Genomic DNA, 24,238 nt, shown 5'->3' on the forward strand with positions numbered 1-24,238 from the left:
CACTGACTCCGCCTCCCGACACGTTGCGTCACGTGACTTTTTCAAGGGTCGCAGCACACACCATTTTGGTGATTTCTCACCTAATATATAGAGTATCCACATCAGCGCTTTAGTTTTCTTTCTACACATTTAATATATCTTCTCCTGTTGCCTAATCCTGTCTGCCATATTGCACTAGTCGACATCAATAAATAAAAAAAATATTCCTACACCACAACCAAAAATCATTTTTAGTTTTCCTTTTTCTCCTTTCTGTCACATTGTAATAAATGTAGAGCTCTCCGTTGCATACGTTTTGTAAATTTACAACCCTAATTCCAAAAAAGTTGGGGGCGCTGTGTAAAACTCTACAGGAAGACAGAATGCAATGATTTCATAAACTGAGAAAATGGACCATTTTAAGGGAAAAAAAATCAGATCATTTTGAAATTGGTGGCAGTCTAAACTGACTAGCCAAGTGACACAGTAAAGCCCCATACACACTATCAGATTTTCTGCTGATTTTTGTCTTCAGATTTAAAGAGGAGGTTCTGGCCGCAATATTTTTTTTTTTTTTAAGTCAGCAGCTACAAACACTGTAGCTGCTGACTTTTAATAAGGACACTTACCTGTCCAGCAAGCCCGCGATGTCGGCCCCCCGGGGCCGATCCGTCTATCGGATCGGCTGCCGGCGCCTCCATCTTAACGAAGGGAAATGGGCAGTGGAGCCTTGCGGCTTCACTACCCGTTTCGTACTGCGCATGGCGCGAGTCACGCGGCGCTTCGTGAATGGCCCCGTGGTTTTCTGGGGCACAAACCGTTCCCAGAAGGCAACGGGGCCGCTCGCCGAAGAGGAGGAAGCGCCACGCAATAGGAAGAGGCAGATTAGGAAGACTGAATAGAAACAAGGGTTTCAGGTAGGTTAAATTTTTTTTTTTTTTTTTTTTTTTTTTAAGATTTTTGATGTAATTTTTTTTTTTTTTTTTTTGGGTGGCCCTCCAAAAAACCATGTAGTGCAAAGGCCTGCCTGATTGCATACAAATTGAAACTCTTAAGGTTTGAACTCATATATGGTTTTAGTAAATCTGAAGACAAAAATCAGCAGAAAATTTCATAGTGTGTATGGGGCTTTAGTGTGTGGGGATGATTTGATGGAGAAGTTAGAAATTGTATTCGTTAGGTGAGTGATATCCATTCAGCAGAGAGGGGTGGCATGAGGCCATCTTCTACCTGTTACTTCCTCACCCCGGTTTACCTACAATGTGAATTTCCAATCGGTGTACATTTGTTTTCCAAAATGTTCTGTTAAGCCCAAGAATGCCGAGTCTTTCAGTCCCAGGCTAAAGTGGTTGTTCTTCAGTGATTTTCATTTTTCTACATGGCTGCCCTGCTTTTAAAAAACAGGCTTTGCAATATCCCACTCAAATCGCAGTATGCTTCTCTCGCACATTGATAAACGCTTTTGTAGACCATGTATCCTGGATGTTCATGTGTCGTCTGTCCCCCTCAGGAGAAGCGTCTCAGTGGTGGCTCTTCACAGAGTGGCGAGTCTCAGCGCAGCGGCAGCACCGTGTCCGCCGGCTACCACGACGAACGTCAGAACCTGGTGGAGGTGAAAGTAGATGAGCCAGAAGAGGAGGAAGAGAACCCAGCGGATGACATGGAGGTGGAGTACATGGAGGTAATTGTGACCAATAAAGCATTGTGCTAAAATAACTCTGCCCCAAGACAAGTAAATGAACATTGCCTTTTGCTTTAGATACGACATCTGTGTTATATAGGGTTTTAGAAGACGGGCATTCAAGCACAGGCTGCCACTTTAGTTCTCCTCCCCTTTTGGCAGAGAGATGTCGGTCACGTGCCTGCCAATTGACAACACTGATTCAGGTCATTACAACCTGTAAGATGGTTTGTCAAAATTTTCAAGATTGTCTGCTTATATATATATACTTTTTTTTTTGGCTGCTAAAATGCCAAAACATGTTTTTATTAAAGTGGTGTTCCGGCCGAAATTATACTTTTTAAATAAAAAATACCCCTATAATACACAAGCTTAATGTATTCTAGTAAAATTAGTCTGTAAACTAAGGTCTGTTTTATTAGTTTATAGCAGTAGTTTGTTATTTTATAAACTTGCAGCAGGCCGTGGCCATCTTAAGTGTGGGCATCTGAAGCCAAACTGTATTTCTTCCTGGATCTCATTCTTGCGAGTTTCCCGCACATGCTCAGTGCAGCACAAGCAGTGCAATAGGTTTCAGGTCAGGTTTCCATAGCAACGGCAGTGTCAGAGGAAGTTGCCGCCCCTTCCCAGAAGGCATTGCAAACAGGAAATGATGCGATGGGCCGCGGCCAGGGAGGAGGAAGTGAAAGATGAATACAGCAGATATACAGTAGGTGCTGAGAAAAAAAAATAAAATGGACACACAGAGAGCGGCTCAGGAGCAAGCCTGCATTGAGTGCCCTTTATAGCAAGCGGCTTACTATGGGGGGGGGGCACTCAGCAAGTAGGAGGAGCCAGGATCGCTAACAGGGGACCCCGAGAATAAGAGGATGGGGACTGCTCTGCGCAAAACCATTACACAGACCAGGTCAGTGTAACATGTTTGTTTAACCACTTAAGGACCGGGGCTATTTTTCACACGTCAAAATTATTTATTTTTTTTGCTAGAAAATTACTTAGAACCCCCAAACATATATAAATATTTTTTTTCAGACACCCTAGAGATTAAAATGGAGATCGTTGAAATACTTTGTCACACCGCATTTGTGCAGCGGTCTTGCAAATGCAATTTTTTTTTGGGAAAGGCAGGACAGGATGGGGCACTTTAATTTTTATTTAGTTTTTTTTTCTTTATTCTACTTTTATTTTTACACTGTCCCTTTAAAAAAAAAAAAAAAAAAAGTTTGGATCACTTTTATTCCTATTACAAGGAATGTAAACATACCTTGTAATAGGAAAAAAAGCATGACAGGACCTCTTTGTGAGTTCTGGGGTCAAAAAGACCTCACATTTACACTAAAATGCAATGATTAAAAAAAAAAGTCGTGTTTTTTTTTTTTTTTTTTAATATAAAAATTTTTCCCCTTTTAAGACCATTGGGCGGAAGTGACGTTTTGACGTAGCTTCCGTCATCCAATAGTATGGAGTCGATTCCGTCATACAATGGTGTGGGGGGGCCATCATTCCCTCGCTTGACTACCAGCCTCAGAGGGGAAAGGACCTGATTGTCTCCGCCGCTATCGACGGCTCCGGTAAGCGGCGGAGATGACCGGGATGCAGAGGGAGGGGGGTGGGCACCTCTCCTGCCACCGTCAAAAGTGATCTTACAGCGAATCCACTGCAGAGACCGCTTTTATCAAAGCGGACCGCTCGTAGTTTTACAAAAAAAAACTTGGGCTATGCCAGCTATCTGCTGCCATAACAACGATATTCAACGCCAAAGTAACGAGGTATAATGACGGCGGGCGTTCCGGAAGTGGTTAAAAAAAAAAAACCTTTGCATTCATTTTAAGGTAACTTAATATACATCTCACACCAAAAATTTTTTACATTTGAATAGAGCAGATATCGGTTAAAACACTTACGTAATGTGTGCTTTTTAACCATCTATTTACCACTGGGGAGATTCCCCTTCACTTCCTGTTGTGTAAACACAACAGGAAGTGAGTGGAAATGCCATTTTAGACTATCGTCACCAGAACAGGAGTTTCCCATCGATTTCCATTTTGATGATTGGTAGCTCTATAGACTAGATACTGCTGTGCAATGCATCGTAATTCCTTCCTGACGGAGGTATGTATACATGCGGCCCCACGGAAGTGGGTCTTTATCTGTGGGGTGGCATGTATTCGCCTCTGTGTTTTGTACTGATGGCGCGCTGCCCAACGCACTCCCAGGACAATTGACCAAGCTCTGGGTCTCGTCCTAACAATCGCAATGATAGCCCCTGATTGGCGATCGCAGTGATCAGTCACTTGTACAGCCCACCCCTGTCTTGTTTTAGCCTCTTTAAATAAAGAAAAAAAGATACATTGTGTTACATACAAGATACATTATATGATGTTTTGTATCCTTTTCCCCTTACTAGAGGAGGAAAGTGTAAATAAAAAATAAAGCCTCTTGCACAAAGTTACTGATGTTTGAACATCCGTAATTCTGGACGTATTTCTGGCGATTTATTTTAGGTGTTTTTGCGCGTATTGACGCAGAATACTGACGGGCAACTTGGATTTTGGCAGGTTTTTTCTCTACTGATCAAAAACGCAGCGCTTATGCGCCTGTGAGTACAGACACATTGTAATTAATGGGCTGCATTTTAGAACAGTAAAGAAAAAAAATGCTGTATAACTGCAAACTGAGCGTTTTTAGTCAGCATTGTGCAAGAGGCCTAGTAATGAAAGAGGAAAAAATAGCTAGGTCAGGCTTAGAGTTGGGGGGGGGGGGGGGGCAAGTTAGGGTCAAAGATCATGGTCAGTATACAGGCAGTCCCAGAGTTGCATACATCCGACTTAAATGCGACTCGTACTTACAAACAGAAGGAGACAACAGGAAGTGAGATGAAATCTACCCCTAGGATGGGAAATTCTCTCCTGTAAGAGTTAATATGGGAAAAAGGTGTCTCCATTGAAGCTTTATCGCCAATCTTTGTTTCCACCAAAATTTTCAAAATCCAATTGTCACCGGGATTGAACAGAGCTCAGTGAGATGTTCAAAGCTTGGGTTATTTTTTAATACCCTAACCCTGCTTTCATGATGCTGTTTGTTCGCTAAGGTTCTCTAACAAACCTCTGAGGGCTTCACAGAACATCTGTATTTATACTGGGATTAAATTACACACAGGTGGACTCTATTTACTAAGGAGGTGACTTCTAAAGGCAATTGGTTCCCACTAGATTTCTTTTAGGGGTATCAGAGTAAAGGGGGCTGAATACAAATGTACCCCACACTTTTCATATATTTGTAAAAAAAAAGAAAGTTTGAAAATCATTTATCATTTTCCTTCCACATCACAATTATGTTCCACTTTGTGTTGGTCTATCACATAAAATCCCAATAAAATACATTTATGTTTTTTGGTTGTAACATGACAAAATGTGGTGAATTTCAAGGGGTATGAATACTTTTTCAAGGCACTGTAGCAGTCTTGTGACTTCTATCAGTGTCTGATTAAAGCTTGTAGGAGGAGTTTTCATTCTTCCCTGATTGTCCTATGAGGATACAGGACCCCTGACCCTCTGTCTGGTCAGTGCTGATTGGCCCTGTGCTGAATCACAAGAAACCAAGGGGGAAAAAAAAAAAAACCTCTAGCAATACACACCAAAGTGAGCATGTGCAGTGTGTCCCCAAGGCTCTGTACTATCAGGAGATGGATTGGGGACTCTGGAAGAAGGGGTGGTTCGGAGGAAACAGGATCACAGCCTTTTAGATTAACCCCTTAGGTTCCTCAGTGAGTATAACAAGCATGCTTTATTGCATAAACCGACTGATTTTACTGTTTTTGGGCATAGTAACACTTGGTCAGTGGTTGGTCATAGATGAAACGAAACATAGCCGGTTCAGTAGGAATTGGCCAAGATTCATTCCATCTATGGGCAGGCTGGTTGTACCCAAGTCGATCCATTGATCGACTTGGGTACAACCAGCCTTTCGGATTATATACCTGCAATTGCTGCTGGGCAGCAGAATACAATAGCACTGTGGGGCGGAATCCTGCGATTTTCTTTCCTTCCATTTGTGTTGAAAGGAAAGAAAATCAAATCATCTGTGGCTTGCCCTCAGTAACAGATGTCAGAGTTGCAAAACTGTGTGTTCAGGCATCAAGATTTGTTTAACCTTCATAGAGAGGTTAAAAGCTGAACTCTGGGCATGGAAATTTAAATATACTTCTCAATGGTCACATTATAAATCCACTGTGTGTGCACTAAATGCTTTTGCAAACCAACCAAGATGTTGCCTTTTAGAAGTAGCCGTGACATCATAACTGTATTGTACACAGCCTGTGCAGAGATCTGTGGGAGGGGCCCTGCAGGCTCCACCCACTACAGGCTGCCTGCATAAAAAAACTACAGGAGGGGGCGGAGGCAAGACCAGTCACCCTGCACAAGGAAAGGGGGCAGCAGTGATTGGTCTTTATTACAGGAAGTCTTGCACTGGATTATTGCACAGATCTGGAAGAAATACACAAAACACCCAGAGATTCAAGGAAGAATACACATGACTCTTGTATTTAGACAATATTTGCTGATCCCTAAACTTTAAGGCTCAGTTCACACTCCCGCAACTTGGGATTTTTATGTAATAGACCAACACAAGTAAGTCCCATGATATGTGAAATCCCAGGTTAGTCAATGGGAGCTGTCTTTAATTGGCACTACTGAAGTTGCTCCGACTTTAAAAAAGGTTCCTGTACTACTTCAAGGCGACTTCTATCCGACTTGTGCCCAGAAGGTTTTACCCCTTTAATGACCAGAGCATTTTTTTGTGATTTGGCACTGCGTCGCTTTAAATGAAAATTATGCGGTCGTGCGACGCTGTACCCAAGCAAAATTGACGTCCTTTATTTTTCTCACAAATAGAGTTTTCTTTTGGTGGTATTTGATCACCTCTGCGGTTTTTATTTTTAGCGCTATAAACAAAAAAGAGCGTCAATTTTGAAATAAACTATATATTTTTTTACTTTTTACTATAATAAATATCTCCAAAAATGTTTTTAAAAAACAAATTTCTTCATCAGTTCTACATATTTTTGGTAAAAATAAATCGCAATAAGCGTATATTGATTGGTTTGCTCAAAAGTTATAGCGTCTACAAAATAGGGAATATTTTTATGCCTTTTTTTATTATTATTATAATTTTTTTTTACTAGTAATGGCCAATTAGCGGGACTACGACATTGCGGCGGACACATCGGACACTTTTGACGGGACCATTGACATTTATACAGCGATTTAGTGCTATAAAAATGCACTGATTACTGTGTAAATGTCACTGGCAGGGAAGAGGTTAACACTAAGGGGCGATCAAGGGGTTAAATGTGTTCCCTAGTGTGTGTTCTAACTGTGAGGGCATGTGACTGACTAGAGGAGGAGCCAGATCGTCGTTCCTACTTAGTAGGAACAGACAATCTGTTTCTCCTCCCCCTGTCAGAACAGGGATTTGTGTGTTTTGCACACACAAATCCCCGTTCTGGCTCGGGTGCCCGGCGGTCACACGCATCGGGTCCCCCCCGCTGTGCAGCGGGTGCACGCCTACTATGGCTCTTAAAGGAGCCGCTGTACATATACAGCAACTTTCAGGTCGCAGTAGTGTGAACCGAACCTAATAGTCACTAAGCAGTAAGCATATATATTGTGAATTCTTTTTTTTTTTTTCCGCTCAGCCATCTTGCTTTTTTTTTTTTTTTTTTTTTTTTGGCAGCACTCGGTACACTTTGCAGAGGAGACTCTGGTGCACTGCGACGAGGAGGAGGATGAGTATGACGAAGATAGGGTATGTCCGGAAAAGAAGCGCCTGATCCGTAAAGACACGCCGCACTACAAGAAGCACTCGAAGATCACAAAACTGCCAAATACAGAAGCCGTGGTGGCTTTACTGCAGGGACAGGCCTCCTGTGAACTGCCAGAGAATGAGGAAGGACATGGTCAGGGATTTATGAGGCGCTCGCAGGAGGCTGAGGATGAAGACGACGGAGAAGAGGAAGAGGAGGACAAGGACTGGGAACCGGGGACTAGAGAGGAGAGGAACAGTGCTCAGCAGAATGTCAAGGTATGAAATGTCTGATTTCTTCACACACTTTATGACCAACGTGGATAAGAGCGGGTGAGGATCGTGCCACGTTCCAACCCTTTTTTTGGTTGAAGTCATGGACAAGGGTGATGGGTGCAGCAATCGCACGCAGTGGCTGCGTTTTAATCCTATGCAGCGTGTGTCCTGAACCCCAGGCTCACATCAGCTGACACATTTCCGAGAACCCCCCCCCCCCCCTTCTTCTATGCCTGCCTAGGATAGCCTAACCCCCCCCCCCTCCCTCTCCCATGTCATGTACTTCCCTTTTTTTCTCATTTATATCTCAGGATGCCCTTTTTAATATATAACATTTTGTTCAGATTAAGACTCTTCATGCTGCCTTATTGTGACTTGTTTAATAAAACTTGATTGTAAAAAAAAATTGGACAGTAATCGCTGGACTAAAAGTAAAAAAAAAAAACAAATCTCAATTCACATTGCAGAAGCTAAAGACAGTGGCGTAGCAGTAGAGCTCCCAGTGGTCACAGTTCTAACTGGGCCTGGTCACAAAGGGGGCACCAAATGAGCCCCTGGCATGATGAAGGGACACTAGAGAGCTGTTCTGTCAGCTGTTGTATCTTCTCCCAACATGCACAACTTTTCATATATAAAAATCCTACCAGAATATTAGGCAAGTTGTAAAAGAGAGGTCGGTGTGGGGGGGGGGGCAGGGCTGCACATTGTGGAAGTTTTGCAGGGCAAACTTCCCCTTCCTGCACATAGCAAGAGGTGATAGGCTTACTCTGGAACGTAGCAGGAAAAAGGGCAGCAGAAAAAAACGACAGATTGGTTGGGCGGATTTATTGAACTAAAAAATAAAAGGGGTTGGTTACTGCATCTAAGCAAATGATTTTTTTTTTTATTTCACATGAGTTTTATTCAGCTAAATTTCTTTGTATGTGCTAGCCAGAATTAGGTTACCTTTCTGTTTCAGATTAAAAAGTTTGGGATTTTAAAAAAAACAAGCACACATACTCACCTGGGTGGATGCAGCCTCATTATGTTGCTGCATCTGTCCCCTGCTTGCCTCTAAGACCGAGAACCTGAGCGATCAAAGACCACTGATCGCTCAGTTCTCAGTCTTCAGTAAGCAGAGAGCCGTTGACTGTCAGTCCCGGGCTCTCTACTCCGCCCCTCCAGTGCTCACTGTAGTGCTAGGCAGTGCAGGGGGCAGGAGCGGCTGGCTCAGTGCACTGTGAGGTTGAGTCAGCTGCTGGTCAGGAATCTGGGAGGATCCCGACATTAAAATCAGGATCCCTCCCGAGTCTGGACCAGCTCAGCGATGTCAGCCCACAGCGGGCTTTAGCCTGCTGTCGGCTGAATAGGGGTCACAGGAGTGCAGAACGAAGTGCGCTCCTGTGACCCACAGGAGAAATGGAACCAAAAGAATTTTGGCCATAGTTCTCCTTTTTTCAAGTGTAAGTTCACCTTTGCAGAAAATCTGTAAGGTGACCTTACACTGGACCCCCTCCCCATCCCACCCGGTCCCACTGTACCAGATTGCCACGATCCCCCCCGTTGTCAAATATCGAAAAGCCAGTTTAGATAGAGGTACTGGGATTTGAAACCACCATGGCTTGAAGGGGTTTTGAAGGCAGAACGTTTTCTATCTTAATGCATTCTATACATTAAGATAAAATGCCTTCTGTGTGCAGCCCCCCGAACACTTACCTGAGGTCCCTCTTTGTCCAGTGATGTCCACCTGTGTCTCAGACATCCGAGATTCTCCTTCCTGATTGGCGGAGACAAAGCAGCAGTGCCATTGGCTCCCGTTGCTGTCAATCAACGCAATCAGCTAACCAATCATATAAGAGAGGGAGGCGGGCCCGGGTCGGGGCTCCATGTCTGAATGGACACAGGGAGCTGTGACTCGGCTCGGGTGCCCCCATAGCAAACTGCTTGCTGTGGGGGCATTCAATAGGAGGGAGGGGCCAAGATCAAGATTATTTTTATAGGGAAAAAAAAGAAACTTTACAATCACTTTAATCTCTCTTGTCCCTATTGCTTAGCCAGTACGGATTACAGGGATTCTAATTGGTCATCACCATCACATGGATTGCACTGACCAATCAGAAGCTGTCTAGCCTGTACTGTCAGCACGGATAGGAAAGAGAGCCAGTAGGATTTCAATTCCCCAGACTGGTGAGGCGACTTTTCAGTGTCTGACAGCGGGGGATTGCGGCAATCTGGTACAGCGGGACTGGGCGGGATGGGGAAGGGGGTCCAGTGTAAGGTCACCTTACAGATCATCATGCACATCCTTTGTTTTTTTTCAGTCCTCCAGGGACAAAGTACATAGAACACTTTGTTGCATTTTCATCATTGCCGTTGATGCTAAGCTAGCATGGTTGACAGCACACCTCCCTCCCCTCACCGCTGTTCAACCATGGTGCTCAGTAGGTAATGAATACCTAATTAGGGTTTACTGACAGTGATTGTCTCTGGTAGCAGCCACATGCCCAAAATCAGCACCGTTGCTACTAAGGATGAGCTCCGGCGTGTTCACACAGCCCACATGCAGAGCCCGCCAGGAAGTCGGCACTGCGCTAATCACAGGCAGTGAGACATTGTCCTGATGCGCGGCTGCAGAGAGCGGGAAATGTCTCACTGCCTGTGATTAGCGCAGCGCAGTGCCGACTTCCTGGCGGGCTCTGTGCGAACTCATCCTTAATTGCGACTAGAGCAGGAGGAGGGAGCGTGTTAGTGCGACAGTACTTTGTGACACAGTAGAGGGAGGTAGTAGCCTGAGCTCCACAAAGGGGAACATCCACAAATTGGGCTTCATACAGGGGAAGGTGCCGACAGCCATAAAAATAAGAATTGTGGTTTCTATATTTTGATATGAATCGGTAGTTATTACTGATGAAATGTATTCTTTAACTCCATGTAGATACATGCAGGCTCAAAGACCGTGAGATTTCCAGGAAATGCTGGGTCTTGTAGTTCCAGGGCTTGTTGAGATATAGTCTTCCATTTTCTCAACAAAACCACTAATATATACTGCTGTAAAAATAAAGCTGTGTTGCCATCAAAATAAAAAAAAAAAAAAAATTGAAATTTTATTTATCCTGTAAGCCCCACATGATATTATCAAGTAGAAACACAGGTGAGGGTTGATTGGTGTATCTGGGGGGTGGTTCTGAATTTACATTCAGGGTCTGAGAACTTTGTGCTGCGCCACTGGCTGAAGAATCTGTAATGTAAGTATGGACACTGTGGCAAAGTATAGTCTTTCCCTTTTTTTTTGGTGTGTAAATTACCCCCCAATTCATCCAGCCCCCCTCGCCCCCCCCCACTGCTTTGCCATCCTTTTTTCCCTTAATACACCCAGCTTGCTTTGCGCTGCGCTTTTAACTGCTGCAACATTGAAAGAAATCAACTAAACAGATTGCCATGTTGTCTCCAGTGCTGCCTCGCTTTTCTGCTCTTTCAGGGAAGGAGATGTCCCAGCAGAGTCCGTCCATATTGTCATTATGTAATCATGCTGCTTTTTTTGTCACACGTTTTCATGTCTCGTGGTGCATCTGACCGTAGAAATAATACACAGTTTTGGGGTGTGAAAGTCCAAATTTAAAGAAGAACTCCAGTCTAGTTTATTTTAATGCTATATACAACCACAGAACACGTTTAGCTGTTCTCCTTGCAGTGGGACATTAGTTAAATTGTTCATGCCGGCCACGATGCCCTTGCCAACTTTGGTCCCATATCCTCGGCTACTTAAAGTACATGTGAATCCTAATGCCGCGTACACACGATCGGATTTTCCGACCACAAATGTTCGATGGGAGCTTGTCTGAAATTCCGTGTGTAGGCTCCATCGGACATTTTTTTTGCCGGAATTTCCGACAACAAAAATTTGAGATCTGGTTCTCAAATTTTCCGACAACACAATCCATTGTCGAAAGTTCCGATCGTGTGTACACAATTCCGACGCACAAAATTCCACGCATGCTCGGAATCGAGCAGGAGAGCTGCACTGGCTATTGAACTTCATTTTTCTCGGCTCGTCGTACGTGTTGTACGTCGTCGCGTTCCTGACGATCGGAATTTCCGACAACATTTGTGCGACCGTGTGTATGCAAGACAAGTTTGAGACAATATCCGTCGGTAATATATACCAGGATTTCATTGTCTGAATGTCCGATTGCGTGTACAGAACTATGAGCTTCTCTTATTTTGGTATGTCAAAGTAGAACTACAGTGCAAAACTTTTTTTTTTCATTTTCGATAGTGTAAGCAAGGGTTATAACCCCTGTCAGATTTTATTTTGTCATCTGTGTCCCATTGGGGAGATATACCTTCCTGTCCCATAGCCAAAACGGGATACAAATTTAAGGGCATACTTTGTAGCCCACCAGGTCACCAGAACTAGTGTCCCTATTGGAAGATTTCCCCTCTAATACTTTTCTGGGGACAACCCAAAATTTGAGTTTTTTACTTTCAATGATAAATGGTAAACAGGACACATATTGAGGGTGAATCTCCTTAAAGGGGGCATAGACAGCAATGGAAAAACAAATAGGGGTTAAATCCATCTCAACTCCATCTAAAACTAAAAAAAAAAAAAAGTTTTGCCTTTTGGTTATACTTTAAACATACTACAGAAAACATTTATTTTTATATCTGCTCGATAAGTGCGAGATACCTGATGGTTCTGCCAGAAATCCAGTGAGCCGATCACTTCTTGTGTTTTGCTACCTGTGACTGACCGATAGGAGTTACATTGTTCCTAGTTCTATCTGGATTACAGAAAATCTGCCCCCCCTCCCCATATGTTATGAAGATTAAGGGGGAAAGGTAGCTATTCTGTAGTCCTAATATGTTTTCTGTCCTAGGAGGGGCGCTGCTGCTCCATAGATACAGGATGGTGAGTGTTGTCATCCTAGGACATAAAATGTGTTGTAGGCGGGATCACCAGGTAAAAGAAAAGTAATGCAGCCACCACACCTAAGGACTGGAAAAAGCTGCAACATATTACTTTTTTTTTTTTTTTTTTTCTCGGCTGCAGTTTAAGGCGTGATTAAAGTGGTTCTAAAGGCTTGAGGTTGTTTACCTGAATGCATTCTCAGCCACCTTCTGTGCCACAGTATTCCCCCCCCCCCCAGTTACCAGCCCCCACCTTGTACTTACCTGAGCCTGATCTTGATCTGGCGCTGTGCTTGAGAACAGCAGCTCTCTCCCTCCTGACAGGGCAGATTGAGAGCGACAGGAGCCATTGGCTCTTGCTGCTGTCAATCAAATCATATATATATATATATATATATATATATATATATATATATATATATATATATATATATATATATATATATATATACAGTGGGGACAGAAAGTATTCAGACCCCCTTAAATTTTTCACTCTTTGTTATATTGCAGCCATTTGCTAAAATCATTTAAGTTCTTTTTTTTCCCTCATTAATGTACACACAGCACCCCATATTGACAGAAAAACACAGAATTGTTGACATTTTTGCAGATTTATTAAAAAAGAAAAACTGAAATATCACATGGTCCTAAGTATTCAGACCCTTTGCTCAGTATTTAGTAGAAGCCCCCTTTTGATCTAATACAGCCATGAGTCTTTTTGGGAAAGATACAACAAGTTTTTCACACCTGGATTTGGGGATCCTCTGCCATTCCTCCTTGCAGATCCTCTCCAGTTCTGTCAGGTTGGATGGTAAACGTTGGTGGACAGACATTTTTAGGTCTCTCCAGAGATCCTTAATTGGGTTTAAGTCAGGGCTTTGGCTGGGCCATTCCAGAACAGTCACGGAGTTGTTGTGAAGCCACTCCTTCATTATTTTAGCTGTGTGCTTAGGGTCATTGTCTTGTTGGAAGGTAAACCTTCTCCCCAGTCTGAGGTCCTGAGCACTCTGGGGAAGGTTTTCGTCCAGGATATCCCTGTACTTGGCCGCATTCATCTTTCCCTCGATTGCAACCAGTCGTCCTGTCCCTGCAGCTGAGAAACACCCCCACAGCATGATGATGCCTCCACCATGCTTCACTGTTGGGACTGTATTGGACAGGTGATGAGCAGTGCCTGGTTTTCTCCACACATACCGCTTAGAATTAAGGCCAAAAAGTTCTATCTTGGTCTCATCAGACCAGAGAATCTTATTTCTCACCATCTTGGAGTCCTTTAGGTGTTTTTTTAGCAAACTCCATGTGGGCTTTCATGTGTCTTGCACTGAGGAGAGGCTTCCGTCGGGCCACTCTGCCATAAAGCCCCGACTGGTGGAGGGCTGCAGTGATGATTGACTTTCTACAACTTTCTCCCATCTCCCGACTGCATCTCTGGAGCTCAGCCACAGTGATCTTTGGGTTCTTCTTTACCTCTCTCACCAAGGCTCTTCTCCCCAGATAGCTCAGTTTGGCCGGACGGCCAGCTCTAGGAAGGGTTCTGGTCATCCCAAATGTCTTCCATTTAAGGATTATGGAGGCCACTGTGCTCTTAGGAACCTTAAGTGCAGCAGAAATGTTTTTGTAACATTGGCCAGATCTGTGCCTTGCCACAATTCTGTCTCTGAGCTCTTCAGGCAGTTCCTTTGACCTCATGATTCTCATTTGCTCTGCCATGCACTGTGAGCTGTAAGGTCTTATATAGACAGGTGTGTGGCTTTCCTAATCAAGTCCAATCAGTATAATCAAACACAGCTGGACTCAAATGAAGGTGTAGAACCATCTCAAGGATGATCAGAAGAAATAGACAGCACCTGAGTTAAATATATGAGTGTCACAGCAAAGGGTCTGAATACTTAGGACCATGTGATATTTCAGTTTTTTTAATAAATCTGCAAAAATGTTAACAATTCTGTGTTTTTCTGTCAATATGGGGTGCTGTGTGTACATTAATGAGGAAAAAAATGAACTAAAAGGATTTTAGCAAATGGCTGCAATATAACAAAGAGTGAAAAATGTAAGGGGGTCTGAATACTTTCCGTCCCCACTGTGTATGTGTATGTATATATATATATATATATATATATATATATATATATATATATATATATATATATATATATATATATATATATATATATATATATATATATATATATATATATATATAATATTCTATATCACTTCAGCATGCAGAGCAGGGTAAGCCTCATTGCATCATATCAGCTGAATGGTTTTGTCAGGCCGGATGTGCACTGACCTGCTAGAGAGGAGCTGGCACCATAGGTGATAAAACCCAAATGTCTGAACCCTAAATTTTGGAATAATATATTTTCATTTGAAGAAGAATCTTTTTTTTAAGTGATATTAAAGGTTCACTATACAACAAACATGTTCTACTTACCTGAGTAGGAGGATTTGGCCGCTCTGTGCAAAACCATTCATCCTCTTCTTGGGTCCCCCCCGCCTGCCAGCGCTCCTGGCTCCTCCTTTGTTCTCGGTACCTCCCCTAACTAGCTGCTTGGTAATGGGGGGGGGGGTACTATTACGGGCTTGATCCCGAGCTCGACTTCACCCCTGCTCCCTTGTCACTGGATTTGATTGACAGCAGTGAGAATCAATGTCTCTCATTGAGTCCATTGCAGAGGGGGGGGAGAGAGCAGCGCAGTTCTCATGTACAGCCTTGACCAAGATCGGTTCAAAAAAGTATTTAGGATGGAGGTGGGGGGGGGTGCACCTAAAAGGTTTTCTACCTTAAGGCAGCGAATGCTGTGTGTGATTCGATCACCGGTCCCGGCTAATGATTGATCGCCAGTAATAGTCTCTGAACTTCACCGTACACAGCTCTGTGAATGTAAACAACACAGAGTTGTGTTCAATGACAGGGGATACTGTTTTGTTGATTCACTGCTAAACAGAAACAAACAGATCCCCAGTAAAAGCAGTACACACACAAACAGATGTTAGGCACAAATGTGACCATTGTTTGGCCAGCTTAGATCTTATAGTTGCTGCTTTGCTGTGTGTTGGGGAGTCAGGCAGGTAACGGACAGCCAAACCTTTCACTGACCCCCAACACACCCCACTCAGTAGTTGGGCAAGACTAAAATTTAGGCTCCACACCATAATATTCGCGTCCAGATAGAAGTTTATTCCAAAAAACAGTTATTTACAAAATTCAACGCATTTTTGGAACTGAGCTCCCACCCCCCTCCTCCATCAGGGCTGAGATGTAACCGGAAAGAAAAAAAATAACGATTCTGTTGATGATAAAAGATGCAAATCGTGCTAAATGTAAAATCAAGGAGATGTTGAAGTTTATCATATAATGAGAAATTTAAACAAAGTACGGCGGCAAATTTAAAGGGACGTACCTGTACGCCCATTTGCCTGTCCGTGCTATTCTGCTGACGTAAATGTTCGTGCAGCGGTCGGCAAGTGCTTAATGCATTTTCTGCATTAAGGTAAAAAAAGTTTCAAAATTTGCTCCCCCGCAGCCCCCCGTGAACACTTGTCTTCTGTAGCAGCTCCTCTTCCCTTTCTCTCTTCTTGCAGGAGACCCTGCAGCAGCGAGAGCCATTGGCTCCCGCTGCTATCAGTCCAGTCCTGTGAAGCGGGAGGAAGGGTCGAGCCTCACTGTGTGTGTGTCTATAGACACATAATCCACTCAAGATCGAACCCGCATGAGTGCTTCCAAAAGCAAGCGGCGTGCTATGGATGCACTGGAGAAGTAGATGAGCCAAGATCTCCGGCAGGGGACCCCAGAAGAGGAGGTTCTGAAAAGCTCTGTGCCAAACCATCGCACAAAGCAGGTAAGTATGACATGTTTAATTATTTGAGGGGGGGGGGGGGGGGGGATCTTTACTATCACTTTAAAATCCTATCAAATAATATAAAATCTAGTGCTTATAAAAAAGTAATACAAATGGCATATAAATGATGTCATATTAAAAAAAAAATTATAGGATTACTAGAACCAGCTGAACTTGAGCTGAAGTGTTTTAACCAAAGTAAAGCTAAAGGTAAAGCTTTTTTTGGCCGTACTTCTATGGATGACAGGAGTGCAGTTTGCTCTGCACTCCCCGTGTCTCGCTGTCGGCTGACATCACTCCAGCCGGTCAAGGCAGGGGAAAGATCCTGACTTTACAGTCGGGATCCACCCACAAGCCTGGACCAGCAGCTGGCTCAGCCTCTCGGCGATCCGCAGAGAGCCTGAGCCCAGCCCCTCCTCAGCCCAGCACTCCAGTGAGCCCTGGATGGGAGATCAGAGAGCTGCCGACAGTCACGGCTCTCTGCTCACAGCGGAGGGGGAGAACTGAGCGATCAGCGGTGTTTGATCACTCCTTTCTCACTGTAGAGACGGTGGGGGACAAATTGCAGCATCAGATCTATGCTGCATCCACCTAAGTTTTTTACAATCCCGAACGTCTCTTTTTAAGCTTTCATAAATGAGTCTGCACAATTCTTATTTTAAAAGTATTGCCAGTGGTGATTGGTTCTCACTAAAATGATTTTAATTTGGCCAGAGTTAAGACCAGATAGCGTGGACACACCTTACGTGGTCCCTCCTACATATTCAGGGCTTCTTGGAGTTCTTCTTTAAGCCAAAACTTCCAGTCTAACAGTAACTGTGCAGGAATGATGATGTCTAATATGTTGCCACAGAAGGAGACACGACAAAGGTGGGTCATTGGTGTTGGGTGTTTTTTTTGTTAATTTTTGCTCCACTAATACGCATGCCTGTCTCTTTCTTTCTTTCTTTCTCTTTTCTTCATCTTTCTCTGCCGGATTCCCTTCCTAACAGGGTGTGTCGTTTGATCAAGTGAATAATCTTCTGATTGAGCCTGCAAGGATAGAGGAGGAAGAGGTGTGTACCGCAGCTTGGCGCTCTCTGTTCCTCCCTCTGCCTCCGCCTTCCCTTCATCCTTCCCTGAAATCACTCAGCCAATCAAGCGCACTCCTCACCCCGCAGCTCCACGGTCCCCCCGGTGATGGTTGTATCTCATGTCTGTCCTTTTTGCTCTCACACTGGATTGTAGATTCTAGAAAAATTCATAATTCGTCTTCTGAGATGGCACAAAACATGGAAAAGATTTTCTATCGAGTGTTTTGGGGGGGTTTGTTCATACTTGTGCGGAGAGAGCTCCGGTTTTTCTACATTAGAGGTCACACAGAAAGCAGTTGTTTCCTATATGCCCTGTTATTACTCGAACAAGCTATAAAAAAAACGATGGCAACCACTCCAATCTATAACTAGCCTTTGCAGTAACAAAGAAAAGGCGCTGCTCGCCAACCCAGTGCATTAGTATGTAGATAAATGTTGCTTCAGCCAGTGCCACTCAAGCCACACCCTCCTGACACGTTTCGTCCCACTGTGACCAAGCGTCTGTGAGCAGGGCGAAACATGTCGAGGGGGGGCACGTGGCTGAAGTGACACTGACTGAGGCCACATTCATCTACATACTAATGCTTTGGGTTGGTGAGCGGTGCCTTTTCTTCTCTTTGATAATGCTCTTGCACCTCTGAATGGTGCACTGATGCCAGCTCCCTTCACAAAGAAAACAAAGAAAAGAAAAGGCACTCCTCGCCAACCCAGTGCATTAGTATGTAGATGAATGTGGCCTCAGCCAGTGCCACTCAAGCCACGCCCTTCTGACACGTTTCGTCCCACTGTGACCAAGCCCCTGTGAGAGGGGCGAAACATGTCGGGGGGGGGGGGGGCGGGCGTGGCTGAAGTGACACTGACTGAGGCCACATTCATCTACATACTAATGCTTTGGGTTGGTGAGCAATGGCTTTTTCTTCTCTTTGATAATGCTCTTACACCTCTGAATGGTGCACTGACGCCAGCTCCCTTCACCGCAGCCAGCGGGGAGATCTCTCTTTCTGCTCGGAGCGGCACTGCAAGTTTTATTTAACCTTTTGCACATCCGAATCGGACAAAAATTTCCCAGCACACTTACCAGCTAGCCTGTGCAATTAAAAACAAACTGACCTTGTCTAACAATTCACATTAAAAACAGAGATTTTTAGTTGCATACATTTGCAAATATGTGTGGAAGCCACAGTGCCCACGCCAAGGCTCCTCTGTATAGTGTGATCTTCAGTCATTTTTTTCATCTTTCCATCTATTAAATCTTCTGCCCTTGTTGTTGTTTTAACCTTGGATAGTAAAACCATTTTTTCTGCCAGTAAATCCCTTATACAGCCCACTTTCTTTTCTTGCCTGGTCATTAGCCTAGGCCAGGGATCCTCAAACTACGGCCCTCCAGCTCTTGCAGAACTACACCTCCCATGAGGCATTGTAAAGCTCTGACATTCACAGACATGACTAGGCATGATAGGAATTGTAGTTCCTGAAGAACTGGAGGGCCGTAGTTTGAAGACCCCTGGCCTAGGCTTATGACATCATGCACAGCTCTCTCTCTCACTCTCGTGAGAGTTTGCCAGGAAGGGAGAGGGGGGATGAGTCATAAGAGGGCCATTGAGAGCTGGAGGTGTGCCTTTGTGTAAATCCAGGAGGTGAACAGGCAACAGCTTCAGCTGCCCACAGTTAAAATGGATACAGACAGAGTTAGTGAAGGGAGATTTCTGCAGCATTTTCGGCAAGTACAGAATCACAGTATATATAAAATAATACGCAAAGTGGTTGAAGGGAAGCTTCAGAATGGCAAAGATGTTTTTATTACAAATTATGTGAGCAGACTGCAGTTACTTTCTTATAAGTGGTTGTAAACCTATACATGTGAGTGAGGCGATACACAGATGAAGCGAATCCTCCTACATAAGCTGTACCTGTTTATCTATAGCCGTCTGTCCCCTACATCCATTCCAAGTGCAGAATTTATAAAGGATCTCTCAGCTCTTTGCAGGCTAGCTGGTAAGTGTGCTGGGAAATTTTGGTCTCTTGAACGCAGCCTTCAGGTGAGCTGTGGTGAAATCTCAACATGTTCGTGTTTTTTTGTTCTGCACCTTTGTTTCTATGCAAACTGTGACATTTCAATAAAGTAAAATAAATGAACTGCACTCTGCACTTTACTAGCATAAGAAACAGAACGGATACTTCCTGCATCTTTTTTATCATGTAGGAAATGTAATCAAGCCCTTCTTGAGGTTTTCTAGGACAAGGTTAGGACCCGTTCACAGTAGGCTGAGTTCTCCACCTATGAGCAGAGAGCCGTAACTGTCAGTCAGCGACTCTCTTCTCTCCCCTCCAGTGCTCACTGAAGCACTGGGGCTGTGGAGGGGGGGGGGGGGGGGGGGCTTGCTCAGGCTCTTGACGGATGCCGGCTTCAGGCCAGCCTGGACTGGCTCTGGGATGTCAGCGGGCTTCATCCCGCTTTTGGCTGAAAATGGATCACAGGAGTGCAGAACGAACTGCACTCCTGTGATCTATAGAAGTACAGCCAAAAAAAGCTTTGACTTCTTCTTTAAAGCAGGCGGTGAGGAGGCAATACAGCAAATGCTCTCCTCACCGTAAAACCGGGTGGAACATTTTCCCAAAGGTGAACTTATCCTTTAACGCAGAGGTCTCCAGAGAGGGCCAGTTTACTGTCCTTCAGACTTTTTCTTTCCCAGAAAGACAACACTGATTTCTTGGAGCCTGGCCACACGTTGTGGATAGGGGAAGGGGGCTGGGGTGCCTATGCTTATAGAAACTTACCCCCCAGTAACTGCCCATTAAAGACGAGAGAGAAAGATATCACCGCTCTGAAAGAGGTCTGTGAGAAACAAACATTTTCTCCATGCTGGAAGTAACAGGTGCAGGCAATGCTGGTAACTGAGAAGTAAATGAGAAATCCTGGACAGCCGCACTCAAAATTAATCTTCGATCTTTATTAAAGTATAATCATAGAAATACATGCCACAGCATCACAAAGCAGGAAAGCTGGCGCGTTTCACACTGTAGTCAGTGCTTAATCATGTGTGGACAGGCTCCAAGGAATCAAGGGAGCAGTGTTGTTTTTCTGGGAATGAAATCAATGTATGCATGCGGAGTGGGATGGAGGGAAAGGTGGGAAATAGGCAGATTTCTGTAGTCCAGCAGGTAAAAAAAAAAAAGAGGAGCTCAGGAACCCTTGAGCTATCTCATTACATATGGTGGTGATGTTTAGACAAGGGATCTGAATTCTGATATGGCTGCTTCTCCATGCCAAAGGATTTCTATAGTTCATAAATAAATAAGACGCCAAACCAAGAATAACTTGTCCAAATATAAATTTATTCCAGTGTAAGGTCAGCTAAGATGGGGGGCCAATGTGTTCTGGGGACCTGAAATTACTTCATCAGAGCTATTAGAATACAACAAAAGAATATATATAAAAAGTATGTAAAAATTGTATGAATTACCAAAATAGAATATGTAAATCTAATATCTAAATCGGTAATCTGTAAAATCTTGATCAGATCTATAAATTCATCGACCTGTATAAAGTAATATTAAAAAAACTAAAATTCTAGTAACTCACAAAAAAAAATTTAAAAAATCATTCAGAGGTTGTACTTTAAAAAAAAAAAAAAAACAGGTAGAAAAAACAAACTACGGACTTTAGATATGTATCCATTGGGAATCCTGTACAGTGACGGATGGTAGCAGGATTATCAGGATAGGAGAGTAATAAAATACGAATGGTCCAAGAAACAATTCAATTCACACGGTGAAAAGAAAAGAAACAGGAAAAAAAAAAATTCTATTCCGCCTAGCGACAGTGTGTGCTATAAGCCAGCCATTTTCAATGGCGGTTATTTCAGAGGTTTTTAGGAACTCCCTGATGATCTATGGCTGATTGACCCCCTATGGTGCTTTGCTTAGTTCCAGGGCCGACATCGCTTTGGCAGGATCAGCAAGCATGACACCAGTGATCTTTTTAGCTGTTTAAAAGTGTGGCATTTTATTGGCCGCTGTAAAATAAACACACTGGCCACCAATGTAAGCTGCACTGGCCACATTGGTCACTTACACTGGCCACCAATGTAAGCTGCACTGGCCGCATTGGTCACTTACACTGGCCACCAATGTAAGCTGCACTGGCCGCATTGGTCACTTATACTGGCCAACAATGTAAGCTGCACTGGCCGCATTGGTCACTTATACTGGCCAACAATGTAAGCTGCACTGGCCGCATTGGTTACTTACACTGGCCAGCAATGTAAGCTGCACTGGCCACATTGGTCACTTACACTGGCCAGCAATGTAAACTGCACTGGCCACATTGGTCACTTACACTGGCCACCAATGTAAGCTGCACTGGCCACATTGGTCACTTACACTGGCCACCAATGTAAGCTGCACTGGCCACATTGGTCACCAATGTAAGCTGCATTTTTTACCCACTGACCCATTATGAATTAGTTTCAGAAGGGGTTCCTCAAGACCTGATAATTATTTTAAGGGTTCTACTTTTTTTTTCTTTTTTTTAGGTAAGGAGGAGCCTGTAGATAAAAACAAACGCCTACGCTTTGTCCAAAGTTGAATTATGCCCTTGCTATAGTGTAAGCCATTTATGTACCTCCCGAAGCCATGACTGCAACACTCCCAGACATGGCAATTAACCTGGTCCTGCCTTGTTGCCTGGACGTTGCTAAGAGACTCCTCCCAGCTATTAGGCCCCATTCACACCTGAGCGTAGCGTTTTCAGGCAGAAAGTCGAGCAATTTTACCGTGATTTTTGACGCATTTTTTTTTTGCCACGATTTTGTACAGGTCAAAAGGTCACCAATGTAGAAAGCAGAAAAACGCCCAAATCTGCCTAAAAAAAAAAAAAAAAAAAAAAAGTTCCAGAACTTGTTTGAGCTTCAGGCGTTTTGGAGCTTCTGGCTTCAAGCGTTTTGGAGTGGAGATGTGAACCATCTCCATAGAGAATAATTGATTTTTTATTTTTTTTTCCCCCTCCAGCGTTTTATAGCTTCAGGCTTCAAGCTACAAAACGCTCAGGTGTGAATGGGGCCTTAAGCTGGATACACATTATACAACTTTTTGTTCGATTTTCCTTTTAGATTTACCTTCAACTATGTAGTACAAGGGCCTGCCTGATTGCACACAAATTTAACGTGTTTAGGTTTGACCTCCCTATTATATGGTTTTGGTAAATCTAAAGGAAAAAAAATCTAAAGAAGATTGTATAGTGTGTATCCAGATTTAGTGCTCACCTCCACCATTACAGGAGAAAGCTCTTCTTCTGATTTTTGAACCCGCTCACATGCGCATTCTCTCCCACGATGAGGTAGCTTTGAGCTCAGCATTTGAGATCTCGCTCCTGTGGAGGTGAAGAGTAACAGCTGGGAGTGTCTTAGCATTGTCCTAGGACAGGATGAAGCAAACTGTGGGAGTTTTTCAGTCAGGCTTAGGGAGAAATGTAAATGACCCATACCCTAGAGCAGGGATAGGCAATTAGCGGACCTCCAGCTGTTGCAGAACTACAAGTCCCATGAGGCATAGCAAGACTCTGACAGCCACAAGCATGACACCCAGAGGCATGATGGGACTTGTAGTTTTGCAACAGCTGGAGGTCCGCTAATTGCATATCCCTGCTCTAGAGTAAGAGGCATTATTGAACTTTATTTAAAGCTGCACAGTTTTTTTTGTTTTTTTTTTTTTTTCTGCTGGCGCCCCTTAGCTGCGTTTTTTTTTTTTTTTTTTGGTAAAGATGAACTGCGCTTTATGGGAAGTCTTCTAGGATTTGATTATTGGAGCTCCCAGTCCTGGGATGATTTTGAAGGTGCCGGTTCCGGGGTGTCATACTGGTACTTCAACCCTACTCACTGACCTGGAACAAGTGTGTGTATAGTTGATAGGCTTGTACTACATAGTGAATCGCAGACCCTGGAATAAGCATGTAACTGGCAAGTCTGAACTGTTCTTGCATGCTTGTTCCTGGTCCGCAGACTCTTGAGTGATGGAGCCAGGACTAAGGTGACGGCCCCAAGACTTGTGTAGCATCTGCCATATATCTGCGCAGAGTCAGTGAGGTGACCTTTCTGTAATCTGGATTGGCTGGATGTGGTCACCTGGAAGCTGGAACATCCCATGGATGTGACTTTGCCATATCGGGCCTGAGGGTCTGGTTTTAGGTCGATTGGATATAAGGCCTGCAGCTACTTGACTTGGCAGATGTCAGTTACACAATCGGCCCGTTTTATGGCTGGATTGGACCCTCAGTCTTGTGTCTGGGCACCTTCAGACTCCTGGTTGACCATTTTGAAGGTGGACTGTCTGGTCGCCATTCCTTCCCAGAGCCGCCACTGGTAATGCCCAGCAGCCTTTTCTTCCAGTCCTCAAGCTAATTTTTTTTTTTTTTTTTTAATGTTCTGCCGTAATTGCATAGGCGTGTGCACAGGGTGTGCCGGGTGTGCCCAGGCACACCCTAATCACCCCGTGCACATTAGTGTTATCGCTATGTGTAGGAGCTCTGCCATAAGAAAAGTGTTTATGCTCTTCTCTTTCACTGTTCCGGCAGGGAGATCAATGTGCCGGGGTCATATATATGTAGACACCCCGCACACGCATGTGTGTTTGAGCTTAAGGGTGCACACCCTAATGCAATAGGCTGCGCACACCTATGCGTAATTGGCTCC

At 44.0% G+C, this 24,238-nt stretch overlaps 1 protein-coding gene across 18 annotated transcripts in view; it reads left to right on the forward strand.

The window, feature by feature from the left end:
* The window catches only part of SCRIB (scribble planar cell polarity protein), a 278,513-nt gene that overhangs the window by 119,302 nt on the left and 134,973 nt on the right, over positions 1-24,238 (forward strand). For 16 of the 18 annotated variants that reach the window (XM_073632382.1, XM_073632388.1, XM_073632384.1 and 13 more), the window contains exons 14-16: positions 1,490-1,660; positions 7,397-7,744; positions 17,469-17,531. In XM_073632382.1, coding sequence (XP_073488483.1) covers positions 1,490-1,660; positions 7,397-7,744; positions 17,469-17,531 — 582 coding nt within the window. The remainder of the gene's footprint in view (positions 1-1,489; positions 1,661-7,396; positions 7,745-17,468; positions 17,532-24,238) is intronic. The other 2 variants (XM_073632387.1, XM_073632391.1) reach the window with 1 other exon arrangement.

The sequence above is a fragment of the Aquarana catesbeiana genome, linkage group LG05 (genome assembly GCF_042186555.1).
Source record: "Aquarana catesbeiana isolate 2022-GZ linkage group LG05, ASM4218655v1, whole genome shotgun sequence".
Classification (NCBI taxonomy): domain Eukaryota; kingdom Metazoa; phylum Chordata; class Amphibia; order Anura; family Ranidae; genus Aquarana; species Aquarana catesbeiana.